At 41.9% G+C, this 20626-nt stretch overlaps 1 protein-coding gene across 5 annotated transcripts in view; it reads right to left on the minus strand.

Annotated features, from left to right (window-relative positions):
* The window catches only part of nckap5l (NCK-associated protein 5-like), a 643060-nt gene that overhangs the window by 392926 nt on the left and 229508 nt on the right, over positions 1-20626 (minus strand). For all 5 annotated transcript variants that reach the window (XM_087989196.1, XM_043694058.2, XM_043694062.2 and 2 more), the window contains one exon: positions 7183-7316. In XM_087989196.1, the coding sequence (XP_087845322.1) occupies positions 7183-7316 (134 nt within the window). The remainder of the gene's footprint in view (positions 1-7182; positions 7317-20626) is intronic.

A 20626-nucleotide genomic window follows, 5' to 3' on the forward strand; every position in this document is an offset into this window, starting at 1 on the left:
GCAGTGTTCTTGTCTGGACAAGAAGTTTCTACAGTAATAGCCTTGGAAAGGAAGAGGCATGGCGACTTTAAGATATTGTAGTGTCCCGTTTTTGAAAGGACTAATTGTTACTGCTCTTTCTGCTGCTATCTATGCAGGTGCTAGCATAGAAAGATTCATTATGTGTAGTCAATTTCAATCACATGATCAATACTCCTATTGTCCACCTAGAATGATTTGAAGTTAGAAGCCATGGCTATCCAACAGAGAATTGATAGGACTATTCACATTTACCAATGATGAATTGGTTTCTCTACAGCTCCTTTTATTTTGTGTTTGAAGACAGAGTCTGGGAGTTCATCAGTATTGAGATTTGAATATGTCCACAAACAGAAGGTATGAATTCGCAAGTGTTTTTTTGTCTTGCTATGTCAATAAACAGAACAGCCCACCCGTGTCATTTTGTTGTGAATCTTCTGATGAAGTGAAGTAGTGGGTGCTGAAACAAAAATTCACCTGACCCATCAGCTGCCATGTTGGCAGTTTAGTGTCCATTTTCAAAAGAGATGGCACTTCCAGAAAATTCTAATCAGAATTTCGTCCATGTTTTACTTTGAATGAAGTGTCTTCACAGAGCATGACAAGGGTACTTAAAGAGAAGACACTATCCACACTGATTTAAGTCATGAGTTCATGAAAAGACGCTTTTCATTGGGTTTTACTCCTGCACTTTCTTTGAATGGTACATTTATTTATGTTCTGGATCAGTGGTGCTGGAAGAGCACAGCAGTTCAGGCAGCATCCAAGGAGCAGCGAAATCGACGTTTTGGACAAAAGCCCTTCATCAGGAATAAAGGCAGTGAGCCTGAAGCGTGGAGAGATAAGCTAGAGGAGGGTGGGGGTGGGGAGAAAGTAGCATAGAGTACAATGGGTGAGTGGGGGAGGGGATGAAGGTGATAGGTCAGGGAGGAGAGTGTGGAGTAGATAGGTGGAAAAGGAGATAGGCAGGTAGAACAAGTCCGGACAAGTCATGGGGACAGTGCTGAGCTGGAAGTTTGGAACTAGGGTGAGGTGGGGGAAGGGGAAATGAGGAAACTGTTGAAGTCCACATTGATGCCCTGGGGTTGAAGTGTTCCGAGGCGGAAGATGAGACGTTCTTCCTCCAGGCATCTGGTGGTGAGGGAACGGCGGTGAAGGAGGCCCAGGACCTCCATGTCCTCAGCAGAGTGGGAGGGAGAGTTGAAATGTTGGGCCACGGGGCGGTGTGGTTGATTGGTGCGGGTGTCCCGGAGATGTTCCCTAAAGTGCTCTGCTAGGAGGCGTCCAGTCTCCCCAATGTAGAGGAGACCGCATCGGGAGCAACAGATACAATAAATGATATTAGTGGATCTGCAAATAAAACTTTGATGGATGTGGAAGGCTCCTTTAGGGCCTTAGATAGAGGTGAGGGAGGAGGTGTGGGCGCAGGTTTTACAGTTCCTGCGGTGGCAGGGGAAAGTGCCAGGATGGTAGGGTGGGTTGTAGGGGGGTGTGGACCTTACCAGGTAGTCATGGAGGGAACGGTCTTTGCGGAAGGCGGAAAGGGGAGGGGAGGGAAATATATCCCTGGAGGTGGCAGAAATGTCAGTGAATGATTTGGTTTATACAAAGGTTGGTAGGGTGGAAGGTGAGCACCAGGGGCGTTCTGTCCTTGTTACGGTTGGAGGGGTGGGGTCTGAGGGCGGAGGTGTGGGATGTGGATGAGAAGTGTTGGAGGGCATCTTTAACCACGTGGGAAGGGAAATTGCGGTCTCTAAAGAAGGAGGCCATCTGGTGTGTTCTGTGGTGGAACTGGTCCTCCTGGGAGCAGATACGGAGGGGCGGAGGAATTGGGAATATGGGATAGCATTTTTGCAAGAGGTAGGGTGGGAAGAGGTGTAATCCAGGTAGCTGTGGGAGTCGGTGGGTTTGTAAAAAATGTCAGTGTCAAGTCGGTCGTCATTATTGGAGATGGAGAGGTCCAGGAAGGGGAGGGAGGTGTCAGAGATGGTCCAGGTAAATTTAAGGTCAGGGTGGAATGTGTTGGTGAAGTTGATGAATTGCTCAACCTCCTCGCGGGAGCATGAGTTGGCGCCAATGCAGTCATCAATGTAGCGGAGGAAGACGTAGGGAGTGGTGCCAGAATAATTACGGAAGATCAACTGCTCTACATAGCCAACAAAGAGACAGGCATAGCTGGGGCCCATACATGTGCCCATGGCTACCCCTTTGGTCTGGAGGAAGTGGGAGGATTCAAAGGAGAAATTGTTAAGGGTGAGGACCAGTTCGGCTAAACGAATGAGAGTGTCGGTGGAAGGGTACTGTTGGGGATGTCTGGAGAGGAAAAAACAGAGGGCTTGGAGGCCCTGGTCATGCAGATGGAGGTGTAGAAGGATTGGATATCCATGGTGAAGATGAGGCATTGGGGGCCGGGGAAACGGAAGTCTTGGAGGAGGTGGAGGGCGTGGGTGGTGTCTTGAACGTATGTGGGGAGTTCCTGGACTAGGGGGGATAGGACAGTGTCGAGGTAGGTAGAGATGAGTTCAGTGGGGTAGGAGCATGCTGAGACAATGGGTCGGCCAGGGTGGTCAGGCTTGTGGATCTTGGGAAGGAGGTAGAACCGGGCAATGCGGGGTTCCCGGACTATGAGGTTGGAAGCTGTGGGTGGGAGATCTCCTGAGGTGATGAGGTTCTGTATGGTCTGGGAGATGATGGTTTGATGATGGGGGGGTGGGGGCATGGTCGAGGGGCAGTTGGAAGAGGTGTCCTCGAGTTGGCATTTGGCTTCAGCGCTGTAGAGGTCACTGCGCCAGACTACCACTGCACCCCCTTTATCCGCTGGCTTGATGGTGAGGTTGGGATTGGAGCAGAGGGATTGGATGGCTGCGCGTTGTGAGGGTGAGAGGTTGGAGTGGGGGAGGGGGGTAGACAGGTTGAGGCGGTTAATGTCCCGGCGGCAGTTGGAAATGAAGAGGTCGAGGGCAGGTAATAGGCCAGCACGGGGTGTTCAGGTGGATGCAGTGTGTTGGAGGTGGGCGAAGGGGTCCTCGGAAGGTGGGCGGGAATCCTGATTGTGAAAGTAAGCTTGGAGGCGGAGGCGGCGGAAGAATTGTTCGATGTCACAGCGTGTATTAAATTCATTGATGCGTGGACGGAGGGGGATGAAGGTGAGTCCTTTGCTGAGGACTGATCGTTCGTCCTCAGTGAGGGGGAGGTCTGGGGGGATGGTGAAAACTCAGCAGGGCTGGGAGCTGGGATCTGGTGGCAGAACCTGTAACTGGAGTGGGTGTGATGGTGGGGTGAACGGGGGTGGAGTCATGAGTAGGGATAGTGTTCCCCTCGGGGTTCTGGGGGGTGGGGATAATGACAGTGGGGTCTGTGGGGGGCATGTCAGCAGAATGCAGGTGAGTGGCGCTGGTGGGGGCGGAAGTGGTGGTGACCACGGCAGTAGAGGTGGCGGAAGTCACTGAGCATGTGGCATCAGCAATGATGTCAGGGACGGAAGTGATGTCCTATGTGATGCATGAGGAATTGTGAGGGGTGGAAGTGGTTGTGGGAGTGGCCATGATGGGGCGGAAGTGACATCATCAATCAGCGTGGGGGTGGCAGCTGCATCAGCTGCATGGCTAATGGCGTCTGAGTAGATTCCGAGGCCAGGGGAATCTTCTGGAATGTTTGAGGAGCGCTGGTTATGGAGGTGGGTGTTGTTCTTACAGTTTTTGATGTTTGAGACGGAATTGAAATACTGTTTGTTGAGAGTATGAATTCTCCTGAGGATGTAGTACAGAGTGGGTCCTTTGCAATTCTGAGAGAGTGTGGCCCTCAGCTGAGGCAGGGCTGACTGTAGAGAGGTTAGGTGCCGGCGCATTGCTGCAAGCGTGGAGCGGAGGATCTTGAAGGAGAACTGTTGCTGGTGTTTTTGAATCTGTAGTCTGTACTGTTTGTCCTGTTCGGGTCCGAACTCTGCTGGTTTAAAGGTGGTCCGGAGTCCGTGTGGGATGAGTTGGTTACGGAGGCAGGCATTGAGGAAGCAAATGTGGCTGTGGTAGCGCGTTTGTTTCATGACATGGTTGAAGAGCTTCAGGGCAGAGGAAATGACCTGGGAGTTGCAGTGGGAGAGGGACTCCCTGAGATTCTTGTAGAGAGAGGAGGAAAACTTCTTCAAGGCAGGCATCCTTGCAAGAGGATTCACAGTAGGGTTAAAATCAACGAGGTAAAAACAATGACTGCAGATGCTGGAAACCAGATTCTGGATTAGTGGTGCTGGAAGAGCACAGCAGTTCAGGCAGTATCCAAGGAGCTTCGAAATCGACGTTTCGGGCAAAAGCCCTTCATCAGGAATAAAGGCAGAGAGCCTGAAGCATGGAGAGACAAGCTAGAGGAGGGTGGGGGTGGGGAGAAAGTAGCATAGAGTACAATGGGTCAGTGGGGGAGGGGATGAAGGTGATAGGATTTTTACCATTTATTTATGTATTCACTTGTAGGATGCAGGCATCGCTGGCATTTATTGCCTATTCCTAGGTGCTTTTGAGAAGGTGGTGATGAGCTGTCTTCTTGACCCACTGCAGTTCACATGCTGTGGGTTGACCCACATTGCCAATAAAGAGGGAGTTCCAGGATTTTGACCCAAAGACAGTGAAGTAACAGTGATGTATTTCCAAGTCAGTGATATATTTCCAAGTGGCTTGGAGATGAACTTGTAGGTGGTGGTGTTCCCAAATATCTGCTGCCCACGTCATTTTAGATGGAAATGGTTGTGGGTTTGGAAGGTGCTGTCTAAAAGGTCTTTGGTGAATTTCTGCACTGCATCTTATATATCGTACAAACTCAAGCTACTGAGAATTAGTGGTGGAGGGAACAGATGTGGCACCAATCTGGCAGGATGATTTGTCTTGGATGCTGTCAAGCTTCTTGAGTGTTGTTGGAGCTGCACAAATCCAGGCAAGTGCAGAGTATTCCATCACACTCCTGACTTGTGCCATGAAGATGGTGGACAGACTTTAGGAGTCAGGATGTGTTACTCACCGCAGTATTCCCATCCTCCTACTTGCTCTTACAGCCACTGTGTTAACGTGGCGAGTCTAGTTGAGTTTCTGGTTAATGGTAACCCCCAGGATGCTGATAGTGGAGAATTCAGTGATAGTAACACCATTGAATTTAAAGGGTTGCTAGTTGGATTGCCTCTTACTGGATTGTCTGGCATTTGTGTGTGGATGTTACTCCACTATTTTACTGATGCTCCTTTCCCTTTACTTTGCGAATATAATCAAACAGACATTGCTCAAATAAGACTTTAAAAATTACAGTATTCCCTAATTTGAGAAAGCACTAGAATGCAGAGAACTGCAGACAATCCGGTCAGATGGGAATTTAAAAACAAAGACAGGTCTGAGTACAGCAAGCAAGAGTTTAAAGCACTACATGTAAACTGCTTCATTTCCATAGTGATTACAAAAGAATGGACTAAACTTGTAATTGTGCAAAACATTCATTAAAATTAGGTAAAAAAAAATGCTGGTCTTAATTCCAGCATGTCAATTTCAAAATAATGTATCAACAGAATTAGTTGAATTCCCAGTAAGGGTATTTTGTGGAAATAGCTACTTAGCCAAATTAGTGTTGTCAAAAGTTTCCATATAATTTATAGTAATTTATGTATGAAACAACAGAATTCTGAAAAATGTAATGGAAAACCAATATAAGTGCTATCCTAGTGATTCACTGTTCTACATCTTCATGAAATGACTCCAACCCCTAATAGTGGGAAATATACAAGCACAGATACATCAGATAGACCTATGTGATTAAACTGCTAAATTCAATATGTAGTAAAATGTTTTTTTGTTATTAGATTGCTGAATAAATTATTCAATTTCCCTTCTAGCAAATGTTAATTGCTCGTTCTTTGTACCATCGATGGAAATTCTCGCTACAAACATGAAATTCAGAAAGACTGCAGCTCAAATCAACAAATCAACTGGGGGTGATGGAAGCACAACCTAACTTTCACCCACCCCCACAGGTATGCACCAAGCCCATATATATTCCTATTCAATGTATTCTGAATAATTCAGTGTTTGAAATCATGCAATTCAAAACAAGAGGAATGTACAATGAAAATTGATAGCATAATTCAATAAGGACGACAGGTCTCTTATTTGTCAGCCCCCTACAGATTCATGATGGATGCGAATTCTAAAAAGCCTGAGGGTGCTTTCCAGTAGCAGATACTGTAGCTTAAAGCAGCAGTACCATCCCACTGAGCTAAGTGAATTGAGAGACAATTACAGTAAAGGCTTACGAGATCTTTAGAAGATGCTTTCTAGCCTTAGGTGGAAAACACCACCTCGGACCACTCGCCAAGACTGCTCACATTTTGCAGGGGAAGAGAATCCTGTGGTAGAATTTGGGAGTAGCCCCAAGCTTTCTCAGACAATGAGACCAAATGCTCAACTTATCCAACACAAATTCCTGTGTAATATCAAGATTCAGTATTATAATGCCATTGAATTGGATCGAGCAGACATCTAAACTACTCAGCACATCATTGATGGAATCAGAAATTAAAAGTGCAAATAAATTAATCCACTGATTATTTTCAAACAAAGTCTTCAAACACATTAAAATCTCATTGGATACACAATTACTGTTTTGTATATATTCAAACTGTCAACATTCAAATTAGTTCAATTTGAGTTGGTAATCTCTAAACAGTTATCTCCTTTAGCTTCTCATGTGGGGAGTATGGTTATGAGGTACAGCATGGTGTGCCCATTCTGGGCCAGAAGGTCCAATTTTAAAGCAATCAAGAATATTTTGCAGAAAATAGTAAGAATTTAATGAAGTTAATTTCAAGGTGGAGATATAAGATTGGAAGTGGTCTTTAAAACGAACCCAATGTATATAGATGTATAATCAAATCAACCCCAGAATCAAATCCACCCTAATGTGGTCCTGGTTAAAGTCAACAGAAATAAATCAATTTAATTCACGCAATGTTATCAGATGTTGGTTTTTGCTAGTTATTAGATCTCTTTCGACTTTCATTTCTTAAACAAAAATGCGATGTTTGAACTTATAAGAGCAGCTAAAATGCAGGCTTCTGACAAATTGCTGTGGAAAAAAAGTGTGGATCACCTCACTATTTAGTGGTTTTATAATGCAACAATGTCAGGTTGCCCTTACCTGGCAAATTGCTCCTGCAAAGCTTGCATCTGAGATGTACTAATTTCAGACTCCAGGATAACTTCATGTAATCGCTTTTCAGTCTCAAGCCTTAAACATCGTTCTTCCTCCAATTCATCCATCAGCTTTTCACACTGGAAAAAGCAGAAATTTCATGGAATTAGTCAAAAGCAAGTTCCAAAATTAACAAACAAATGTAGAAAACCAAAGGATTGTCTCTGAACATTTATAGTGATATTATTGATTTTACAATTTTAAAAATAAAAGAATTAATATATATCTTTTATTAGTATGACTTGAATAGAATTCTAGAAGGAATTCACACAAAAGGTGCTGTGCTGTTAATGGGATGTTCTTCATGGATGTAAGAAACAGCAAAAGTGTAATATAGGGTAAGAAGAAATCCTCACACAGCTCATTGTTTGCAAATAAAGGTATTTGGTTTGAATCAATCGTAACCAGTATTAGGCATTAATCTGTGGAGAAAGTTTAAACTTCTTCCTTACCACAAAGGATACAGAGCATGTTACTGGGCAACAATTATAAGAATACAAGAAGATAACAATTGAAAGCAGCAATAGGGTATTTGGTCTCTCAAACCTGCTCCGGCACTCACTAAGACCAATGCATGATTGTGAGCTTAGCTTTCTTTCATGCTTACCCATATCGCTTAATCTAAAATCTGTCTAATTTGGCCTTGAATGCAATCAATAATGTGGTATCTAGTACTCAATCAGGAAGAGAATTCCAAACATTAACAACCCTCAGAAGAAATTCCTCTTCATGTCTACTTTAAATCAAGATGAGATTATAGGAAAATTGATCAATATAATACAAGGTTGTAACCAGCAGCAAAGGGAATACAATCTGTACAAAATTAAGCAACCCTTTTTCTTCTCATTTGAAGACAGATAAAGCACCGGAGAGATTAAAAAAATTAACATTTCTTACCAACAAGACAATTCTAAATCAACACTGTCATGACCAGAGTAAAGTGGACATTTTTAACTTGTTATTCCAAGATGTGCTTTTGAAAGAGGGTTGGTATGGCCAAAAATGGCTACCAATGTAAACTAATTGGTTGTCTGGTTGAGAGAGAGAGATTAAGAACCCCATGAAATCTCACACCTATGGATAAAATAAGAAATTCAAACAATGGCTCTTCAAATGGAAGAAGAAGCAAGTCAAAAGAGATGAGGCTATGATCTCATGACTATAAATATAATGAGGACTGATGACCCCTGTTTGACAGCTAGCCACCCTAACATATTATGTCCCAAACTGCAGGCAAATGTTTTGAGACTGGCGTTAAAAAATGCATTTCAACTTTACTGGAGTACACTGGGGAACTGAATGCTCTTCTGTGTACCAGCCCAAATGGTATTAATCACTCCACCATTAGTGGCTATTCTAATCAGTTACCAAGAATTGGCATGCTGTGAAGGTCACAGTGGAAGAGCTATTCCTGAATTATGAGTTGCAGGTAAAGACCCTCTCTCATTCAGAGCTGGGAATCAGTTTAAAAAAAAATATAGGGCAACAAGAGGACTCATTCTCACCCCAAATGCAGGAAGATTATAAATTCTTCTCACATTTAATGATTAATAAGCTCATTCTTTTTGTTGATTCGACAAAGTCTGGTTTAATTGGCTCCTTTTAAAACATAACCTTAAAGAGGTGTGAGAGAAAGGTTTCAGGAAACAGTTCATGTCTCCACACCCAGGAACTTCACAATTTAAGGCATTTTGAACTGTAACAAATTGGAGAACTTCATTGGGGTCTGATCATAGCATTACTGACCACACTCTAAATTTTACTTTTTGATCCAAGAATGTTATTTATTTTCTAATCCCCTGCTGCTTTTTCATGCAATCTTGTTCTTTTTCAGCATGGAATGTCTTAGTCAATATTAAACTGTAATACTGACTGGAGATGCCCATCTCTAGGGTATAATTCTCTATTAATTTCCATTCACTACCGCAAGGATTTACCCTCAAGAAAAATGCCTCCTATGGCAGGTTTAAACTACTACATTGATGTCCACAAGGGAAATATCTGCAGATCAAGTGATTCAGGCCCTCATATAGGAATCTGTGAGAATAGAGTAGGACTGATGTCAGACTCCAAAATAGGAGTTGAGGAGAAAAGTTTGAATTAGAACTATAAAAACAATGTAAATGAACACAGTTCCAGTTACAGCATAAAACATCAGAATGTACATGATAATGTGGGTCAAATAAAAATTCAGGTAAGTATTAAACTTTTTTTTTCTGAAGTATCTCTTCCTTCTGAATGCTTCAGATTTTCCAATTCCCTGGTCAGCAATGCAAGCAGGTAAATTACTCCAGAGTCTTTGTCAGTTTTGCAACTGAATATAACTTTAGAAGCTGCATTAATAGCATTATAAATTTTCTTTGTGTCTTGCAGTCAACATTTAGCCTTCACAACGTTTCAAATGTTATCATCCATATCTAACCCTCAGCATATTGTATTCTCCTTCATATGAAGTGAATTATCTACTCAAACAGATGCATAAAATCCTGCTTAATTACTTCAACATTCTTTTTTTTTGAAGCAGAACAATTTGGATAGGCTAATTATTTCTTTTCCCAATGGCTCTAAGGCAGGATCTACACAACAATAAAAACAAACATTATTCTGGACAGGTTCACAAAATCCATAATTATGTGTTAATCACAAATAACCATTTAAGTAATCCATTCCTACATGAGATTAAGACGTTATCATGTTCTTACCAATTCAACCAGTTTACTATCATGGTTATTTATTAGGTGACAACATAATTGTACAACTGTCAAAGGCTGATCAGAGATATAATGTTATCCAAGTCAGTTACCTTCTTCCAACACTTCTCATGAATATGTGAGAGATAACTTACAACCTTCTCACCTAAACACCAGTGGACGGAAGAGGACAATCAGTTGGGCAACTTGAATAATTGTCACGCAGGCCATCAAATGGGGGATCCAACAATTATAGCCACAACATAGTCCTGTGCTGGTTACTGGACCTTCCGCTCCACCCCTTTCGACCCATCACTTTGACCATTGCAATTATTAAGGACATATCTATTGATTATACTGTTGCACCAAGCTAGCAACCTTAAAAGGAACTGGTGCAAGTTAGTTAAATTATCCTAAACCCTAATTTAAAAAAAACATTTGCAGCGCTAGGATGAACATAACTCTTCTTGCTCAAATCTTATTCCTCCACTAATGCAGGATCAGTTCTCCACATTTGCCTATATACCATACAAAAGTTATAAGTTAATATGATCTGAAGAATGTTTGAAACCTCATGGAATGAGGTGGACAGATGATGACTGTTAAGAATTAACTGAGTGTGAATTAGTAATCTAAATTTGGGGAGCTGATAATCAGTAAAAACAATAGAAGCCAATTGATTTCTAACCTTCAAAACTAGAAAGTCACAGGACAGTGCTCATTGAAACCTGCAGTTGAGTAGCTGAACAAAAATGAAAAGTGAATCAGAAAATGACTTGGCGCAGTGACCAACCACCTACGTGATATCTATTATCGGTACAGATTAGAAATGCCCAAAATCACATTTGAAACTGGGCAGCATTTGTTTTCTTCCTTTGCATATAAAGTACTAACTCTCTACATCCATTTCCAGTCAAACAACTGGCTCAATATAAATTCGAGATTGGTAATACTTGTATTGAATTGGTGTTTGGGACTGGAAAAGAATACCTTAATTATTTATCACACACTGTAAAGCAATAATAGCTTTAAAATAATCCAATACAGTTTAAATCTAGACTGCAGAAAATCTCAGGTATTCAAGTAATTATTGTTACTGGCTAAATTTTTATTTATTCATTATTAAGCTGAGTACAAGCTTCAAAATGAATGAAGATTTTGCTGTTAGGGTTGAAGTTCCTTGCTGAGACTGCATCTGATTTCATAAGAATGCTTGTTTTCTGTAGTCTGTATAACATTTGACATGTTGAACATATCACAGATGAAACCCTTCTCGAGAGATCACTTAAATAATCAATAGTGATTTGGAGAAGATATTAATTTAAACACTTGCTGCTTTACTTCCAAGATGACCTTCACACATCAAGTACTTAAAGAACATTAAAAGTTTGAGAGAAGATTTGTAGCTTGGGTGCTCGTTGTTGTGGTTCTGTTCACCGAGTTGGGAATTTGTGTTGCAGACGTTTCGTCCCCTGTCTAGGTGACATCCTTAGTGTTTGCCTCTGCCGTTTCCGGTTGTCAGTTCCAGCTGTCCGTTGTAGTGGTCGGTATTTTGGGTCCAGGTCGATGTGTTTACTGATTGAATCTGTGAATGAGTGCCATGCCTCTAGGAATTCCCTGGTTGTTCTCTGTTTGGCTTGTCCTATGATAATAGTGTTGTCCCAGTCGAACTCATGTTGCTTGTCATCTGCGTGTGTGGCTACTAGTCGTATCGTTTCGTGGCTAGTTGGTGTTCATGGATGTGGATCGTTAGCTGTCTTCCTGTTTGTCCTATGTAGTGTGTCCTATGTCCTATGTAGCCAAAAACGGATACCCGCGCAATTTCATCAACAGATGCCTAAGGGAAAGACAACAGAACGAGGACATGCCGCAACCCAAAGGACTAGCCACACTACCATACATCAAGAACATTTCCGAACTGACAGCCAGACTACTACGACCACTAGGACTCATAACAGCACACAAACCAACAGCCACTCTCAGACAACAACTCACCAGAACAAAGGACCCGATACCCAGCATGAGCAAAACCAATGTAGTGTACAAACTCCCATGCAAGGACTGCACAAAACACTACATAGGACAAACAGGAAGACAGCTAACGATCCGCATCCATAAACACCAACTAGCCACGAAATGACACAACCAGCTATCCATAGTAGCCACACACGCAGATGATAAGCAATATGAGTTCGACTGGGACAACACTATTACCATAGGACAAGCCAAACAGAGAACAGCCAGGGAACTCCTAGAGGCATGGCACTCATCCACAAATTCAATCAATAAGCACATCGACCTGGACCCAATATATCGACCACTGCAACGGACAGCTGGAACTGACAACCGGAAGCGGCAGAGACAAACCACTATAAGTGCCAGAGGAAACGTCACAGAAGCGCTTTACAGGAGGCTCCCAAGCACTGAGGATGTCACCTTGACAGGGGACGAAACGTCTGCAACACAAATTCCCAGCTCGGCGAACAGAACCACAACAATTTAAAGAACATATTAATTGTTATGCAAAGAATTGTTTTCCACACAACATAATAAAATTTTCCTTTCCAGTGACTTATCAATATGTGGTGAAAGATGTTTTGTGCCTGGCTGAACAATATGTGTTGCTCAAATATCAATTACATGTTTAGAAACTCAAAGAAAGGATTTGACTTATTTTTCCACTCTTTCTTTATTAGTGCTACCCAGCATCTAAACAGGGTTGGGTGAGGTACACAGGAAAGGGAGGGTCAGGTAAGTTGGAGGCAAGGACAGGGGTAGTTAAAGCACTGAGCCCATCCATGTTCCCCATCATCCATAGATAGGCTAGTTCATGTATCCTGGTGGCTAGGTTTCTGTCTGTTTGTCCAATGTAGTGTTTGTTACGGTCCTTGCACATTATTTTGTAAATGACATTGGTTTTGCTTGTTGTCTGTATAGGGTCTTTCAAGTTCATTAGTTGCTGTTTTAGTGTGTAGGTATGTTTGTGGGCTACCATGATACCAAGGGGTCTGAGTAGTCTGGCAGTCATTTCAGAGATGACTTTGATGTCAGGGAGAGTGGCTAGGGTCCCTGATATCGGATGTAGTAATGCAGAGACTTGAGCAAACAGCTCTGCCAACCATCCAGCCCAAATGTTGGGTCCGCTATGTGGATGACACATTTGTCATCACTAAACAAAATAAATTAGGGGAAACCTTCAAGACCATCAATAATATCCTTCCTGGCATAAATTTCACTAAAGAGGAGGAAAACAACAACGAACCGCCATTCCTAGATGTCACAGTAGAGTGAACAGCCAATGGGGAACTTCAAACCTGCGCCTTCAGGGAAACAACACATACGGGCCAAATATTGAACTACAGAAGCAATCATCCCAACACCCACAAACGAAGCTGCAACAGAACAGTATTTTCAAGAGCCAACACACACTGCAGCACAGAGGAACTATGCAGAGCAGAGGAAGATCACCTATTCAAAAAGAAGGGGTACCCAATGAACACAGTCATTTCTCAGCAACAAGCCCAAACAAGCAGACAAAACACGTCCAGAAACCCGAGCCACTCTCCCCTACATCAAAGATATCTCGGAAATTATGTCTTTTACAAAATACCGTGCAAGGATTGTAACAAACACTACATTAGACAAACAGGGAGAAAACTAGCCACCAGGATACATGAACACCAACTGGCCACAAAAAGACATGACCGTCTCTCACTAGTATCCTTACATACAGATGAGGAAGGACACCACTTCAACTGGGACAACACATCCATCCCATGACAAGCCAAATTAAGATACACATGAGAATTCCTAAAAGCATGGCATTCCAACCAGAACTCTATCAGCAAACACATCGATTTAGACCCCATCTCCCACCCCCTGAGAAAAGGAACCGGAAGTGACCTCAGCATAGGAAATAATATCACCACAGGAAATGACATCACTGACCCAAAGAACCCCAAACATATAAATAGAAAGCAGGAATTTTCAGCAGTGCTTCACCTGAGGCCCACTAAAGATGTTACCTAGTAGAGTGACGTAACATCTAGGAATGAACCTCAAGATCAGCAAGCAAAACTACATCCAAAACTGATGCAAAATACTAGTTTAATATCTCCCCCATCTCCTGTGGCTCCACACAAAGGCCGCCTTGCTGATCTTTGATGGGCTCTATTCTCTCCATAGTTACCCTTTTGTCCTTAATGTATTTGTAAAAACCCTTTGGATTCTCCTTAACACTATTTGCCAAAGCTATCTCATGTCCCCTTTTTGCCCTCCTGATTTCCCTCTTAAATATACTCCTACTTTCTTTATACTCTAAGGATTCACTCGACCTATCCTGTCTGTACCTGACATATGCTTCCTTCTTTTTCTTAACCAAAACCTCAATTTCTTCAGTCATCCATCATTCCCTACACCTACCAGCCTTTCCTTTCACCCTAACAGGAAAGTACTTTCTCTGGACTCTCATTAGCTCATTTCCAGCCGTCCCTTTACCTGCGAACATCTGCCCCCAATCAGCCTTTGAAAGTTCATGCCTAATACCGTCAAAATTAGCCTGTCTCCAATTTAGAACTTCAACTTTTAGATCTGGTCTATCCTTTTCCATCACTATTTTATATCTATGGTTGCTGGCCCCAAAGTGCTCCCCCACTGACACCTTAGTCAACTGCCGTCCCTTCTTTCCCAAGAGTAGGTCAAGTTTTGCACCTTCTCTAGTGAGTACATCCACATACTGAATCAGAAAATTTTCTTGTACATGCGTAGCAAATCCTTCTCCATCTAAACCCTTCACACCATGGCAGTTCCAGTCTATGCTTGGAAAGTTAAAACCCCTACCTCCTTCTGCCATTTCCTGGGAGGGAAAATATTTCAACAGATCTTCTGAACTTTAAATAGTCACACAGATCGATGACTTAGGCATTTTGCAACTTTGTCATTTTGCTTTCTGGATATTTTTAAAACATTGTGATTGTATTAAATAATGGTTTAAAGGTGGCTTTCACATAAAACGTATTCATAGAGTCATACAATATGGATACAGAACCTTCAGTCCAACTCATCCAGGCCAACCAGGTTTTATAAATTGAACTAGTCCAATTTGCTTGTGGTTGACCCATATCCCTCTAAACCTTTCCTATTCATGCACCACTCCCAATGTTTTACATGTTGAAATTGTACTAGCTTCCATCATTTCCTCTAGCAGCTCATTCCATATATGCACCATCCTCTGCATGAAAAAGTTGCCCCTTAGGTCCCTTTTAAATCTTTCCCCTCCCACCTTAAACCTATGCCCTCTAGTTTTGGACTGCCACCCCAGGGAATATACCTTGGCTATTCACCCTATACATGCCCCTTACGATTTTTATAAACCTCTATAAGGTCACCCCTCAGCCTCCAACACTCCACGGAAAATAGCCCCAGCATATCCAGCTTCTCCTTATAACTCAACCCTTTCAGTCCCAGCAACATTCTTGTAAATGTTTTTCTGTACTCTTTCTCATTTAAACAATATCCTTCCAATAGTAGGACAACCAGATTTTAATGCAGTATTCTAAAAGTAGCTTCAATATCTTATACATCACAACATGACATCCCAATGCTTATACTCAATGCCCTGACCAATGAAGGCAAGCAGTCCAAATGCCTTCTTCACCACCCTGTTTAATTGCAATGCCCCTTTCAAAGAACTAGATACCTGCACCCCCAGGTCCCTCTATTCCATAACACTCCCCATTAACTGTACAAGTCCTCCTCTGATCAAGATCCTGCTGTACTCAGATAACCTTCCTCACTGTCCACTACACCACCAATTTTGGTGTCACCTGCAAACTTACTGACCTGACCTCCTATATTCTGATCCAAATCGTTGATATAAATGATGGACAACAATGGACTCAGAACTGATCCTTGCACACACACTGCTGGTCACAGGCCTCCAATTCTCCACCACCACCTTTTCTTCTACCATTAAGCTAATCTTGAATCAATTGGCTCTCTCCATGGATCCCATGTGAACTTGAACAATTAATTTAAGCACTCCTTGTATGAATAGTATTGTTAATATTAAATCAATTCTCAGAAAATATTTCATGATGAGTAAAATTATCAAAGAAATGAGTAAATACTTGATAATATAAATATCAACAGTTTATAGATTGTATTTTAAACGATTTAATTTGTAGGGCTTTTAAATAGAATATAATTGAATTTCTGATATGTTGTCAGTTTATTTTGTTTTAGTTTGATTTCATTTCATGTTATACTTGATGTCATTTTCTTTGTGTCAATAACGTAACTTACAGAGAGTAGATGTGATTCAGATAATAAATCCCTTGGCTTGTTTTTGACGATAAGGTGAACTTGCCATTAATTTGTGTCAACAGAAGTGAATGATTCCACATATTTCAACAGAAATAAATAGGAATGAACAAAGTAATTCAGATTACTAATGAAGGCATTAAAAAGTGATCACACATCAAAATTTCTTCACAGGACAACTTGAGGTCACAAAACACGAGCACAAGTATTACCTACCATCAATTTCATGCTCGGGAATCTCACTTCTCCAAAGAAAATTTGTTATTTGTCAACCCAAGCCTGGATACTCTCCAGATCTTGTTACATTTTGGACATAGATGCTTCAGTATCTGAGATTGGTGCTAAATCCTTGTGCAATCATCAGCGAACAGCCCCACTTCTGACATAATGATGGGGGGGGAAGGTGCTTGATGAAGCAGCTGAGGTTGACTGGGTCTAGGAACTCCTGCAGAGATGTCCTAGAGCTGAGATGAATGACTTCCAATGGTGACCATCTTCCTTTATGCCTGGTATCACTCCAACTAGCAGAGTCTATCTTGATTCCTATGAATTCCAGCTTTGCTCGGGCTCCTTGATATCGTATTCAGTGAATAAGGCCTTGATGCCAAACCCTGTCACTCTCACCTCACCCCTGGAAATCAATTCTTTTGTCCATGTTTGAAGCAAGGCTGTAATGAGGTCAGGACCTGAGTGATCCTAGTGGAATGCAAGCTGGCATCAATGAATAGGCTGAGCAATTGTTGCCTGATTGCACTATTGATGACACCTTCCATCACTTGACTGATGATTAAGAGCAGACTGATAAATCGACAATCGGCCAAATGGTATTTGTCCTGCATTTTGTGTACAGGACATACCTAGGCAATCTTCCACATTACTGGGTAGATGCCAGTGTTGTAACTGTCTTGGAACAGCTTGGCTAGGAAAGCAGCAATTATCATTAAACTCCAACTGAAATTTAAATTGAATGAGGCCTATAACTGATCACTGATCCTAAAGGGCTCTCCATTTTAATCTAACCATATCTGGGCACTAATATTATAATTTTAAAAGGATTTTCCCATTTAATTAAGGCACATTTTTCCAGAATATATTAATAACTTTCCATGTTATTTGGAATCAGATCAAATTCTCTCAAAGTATATCAAAGAGACAGTCCAGACCCAACTTTTATTTCAAAACAAGTGGGAAGGTATTGTGTTCAGATGTGGTTTATAAAATGATGAGGGGCATAGATAATCATGAGGGGTGTAGATAAGGTTAATAGTAATTGTCTTTTCCCTAATATGCATGATTTCAAGGCCCGGGGGGTCGTATTTTTAAGGTGAGAGGAGGGAGAGACAAAAAAAGGGACAATTTTTTTTAATACAAAGGATGGTTCAAACGTGGAATGAACTTCTGAGGAAGTGGTGGATGTGAGTAGAATTACGATGTTTAAAACACATTTGGATAATCACACGAATAGGAAAGGTTTGAAGGGATATGGGACCAGGTTAGTTTGAGATTATGTTCTGCATGGCTCTATGACTCCGTCGCTATGACACTACGAAGATTTAAGCAAAACACACTTTATTCTAGTAACACAGTTAAAATACAAACAAAAGATAAGCATAACTTTAACTCTATTAAAATGCTTAATAAAATAATGTATTGTTTAACTATTAGTCATCAATTGTTCCAACATAGCAGCATCCCATAAACACACCCTTGACAAAGACAAATTCAGCACGTGAGGAAAATCTGTATTTCTATCTCCAGTCCCAGAGAAAGGAACATTGAAACAATCTGTCAGCAGAGACAGAACTCAAGCTTTTTGCTGCAACAGAAAGGAGCTGTATCTATCAGCATCAAACTCCAACTTCAACTGAAAGCAAAACCAAAACCCTGGGTCTGAATGAGCCTGACTCCACCTACTCATGCTTGTTTAACTGTTTATCCACTGCTCCTGAAGCAGACATTCCATCACCACTCTCAACACCTCTCTGCCAGAGAGGCATCACAGAACAAATCCCCTTTATAGGCACAGTATCATTACAGTGTTAGGGAACCAAGTTATAGATAATGGGTGAAACCCTCACAACTTTGAATGCTGGTGCTATGATGGATTTTGACCATACCAGATGTTTAATCAGATGAAAATATCCAATTAATAGTCACATTTTCCCCTAATTTCAACTATCTAAACGTACTATCTTTTGTCAGTTTTCCCATTTCTGTCTGCCTCCAGTCTCTAACATTCTCTCTCCATTACTAACTGCACTAGTCTGAAAATTTAGCCTCAGTAACTCATTAACTCTATGGATTTTGTTGACTTCTCTCATTTTATTTACATGCTGAATCACGTTCTTGATCAACTTTCATAAAGCCCTCAAACGTGCTTCTCTTCCCTGGTGACTGAAACATAGCACAGTTAGAGGAGAGTGCACTGGCCTCTCTCCACACTATCTTAGCTGCGACTTGGACATGTAAAGCTGACTTCTCTCTCCCTCCAACCCATAAAAGGCTCATTCATCATTCCTCATTCATTCCATTTAGCTGAGATCAAACACTGCTCCTTCTGATTAGACACTATAATCACCTACAGTTCCAGTTGAGCATGTTGCTAGTGCACTGGTCCACCACACCTGAACCTATCTCCGCACTCCAGCCATCATATCTTCCTCTTTCCCAGTTTCCACTCCTCTTCCCATTCTCACAGTTTTTGTCCTCTTCTCCAACCCTCACTTTCCAGAGTCCTCGGGCTAGGATAGTTTCCACCTCTTTCATTGCCATTTCAGTTTGCCCAGCCTCCTACTACAGCATCTTCTTTCAGCCTTCTCATTTCCAATGCACTCCTCTTCTGCTCTCCCATTCCAATTATCTCTCCTATGATTGTTTGGCCTCAATAATGTCTCTAGTCTGGACAGGCTGACAGTAGTATCACAAGCATTCAACTCAAGAAAATTAATTAATACCCAAAACGCTTAGAAAAACATTACAGAATGTGCAACCAATGTCCACTGGAAAGATTAATGAAAACAGGATTAAAGTAAGGAATATCTGTTCAAGTCCAAGGGATTACTTTTAGACTGCTGTTAACTACATGACCTTTGTCCCCAGTTATAAAGGGGCTCATTGCTACTTGAGCCTTCCCCTACACAGTACCAATGCATTCATCACTGTCTCCGTACAACGCAGTAATTGTCCACACCCAGCTCTTGCGAACAAGCTCTTTTCTAAGCCATTACTGGAGGTTCAACCAAACAGTCCACAAACTCAGGTCTGATAATACTGACCTCAGCTTCCAATCCCAAATTGCTTCACCTTAGAAAAGATCAACTACTTTCACCACTGTAATGTCACTCTTCTGCCACTTTCAAGTTCGCTGATGATACCACCGTAGTCAGTCGAATCTCAGATGGTGATGAAACAGATACAGACAGAAGGTGTAAGACCTGGAAAAATGGTGCACTGAGAACAACCTAGCTCTCAATGCCAGCAAAACCAAGGAACTCATTATTGACTTTCGGCAGGATGTTACTCATGCGCCTCAACACATTAACAGCACAGAGGTGGAATGAGTGGAAAGTGTCAAGCTCTGGGAGGGGTCATCCACAACAAGCTTTCTTGGACTCTTCATGTGGACGCATTGATTACAAAGGCCAAAGGAAATTCAGCATGACGTTGAATACCGTTGCCAACTTATATAGGTGCACCATCAAGAGCATTCTGTCTGGATGTATCAATACCTGGAATGGCAACTATACCATTCAAGATCGGAGATGGTTACAGAGAGTGGTGAGCTTGGCTTGGACAATCACAAAGGCCAACCTCCCATCTACAAGAATCCATCTACCAGGCCCACTGCAAAGGAAAGGCTGCCAGCATTCTCAAAGACCCATCCCACCCTGGCAATGCTTTCCTTCAACCTCTACTGTCAGGGAGAAGGTACAGAAGCCTGAACACACTCACCAGCAGGTTTTGTCACAGTTTCTACCCTACTGTTGCTTGAATACTGATTGGACTCACAAACTCTTAACATTTGCGAGTACCTGTGTTTTTGTTTTTGCCACTGTTTACCGATTATTTACTTATCTATGCTACTTAACCATGTGATCTGCCTGTATTGTTCGCAAGACAAAGCTCTTCACTGTGCCTCGGTACACTTAGCAATAAAGTCAATTCAATTCAATTCACTTCCCTTGAGATTCAGCCGAACCGACAGCCAAAACTCTTATCCATGGGAGTATTACCTCCAGACTCTACTAATTCAAAGCTTTCCTGGCCCACCCTCCATCTTATACTTTCTTAAAACTTAAGCTCATCTGAAATCTGCTGTCCATACTCATGCAAATCTTTTATGGCCGCCCAAGGAGATGCTGAAGAATCTCAAAGGGAGC

This window comes from Chiloscyllium plagiosum, unplaced genomic scaffold (assembly GCF_037043375.1).
Source record: "Chiloscyllium plagiosum isolate Xiang-an unplaced genomic scaffold, Cpla_swu_hap1 HiC_scaffold_7, whole genome shotgun sequence".
NCBI classification, from domain to species: Eukaryota; Metazoa; Chordata; class Chondrichthyes; order Orectolobiformes; family Hemiscylliidae; genus Chiloscyllium; species Chiloscyllium plagiosum.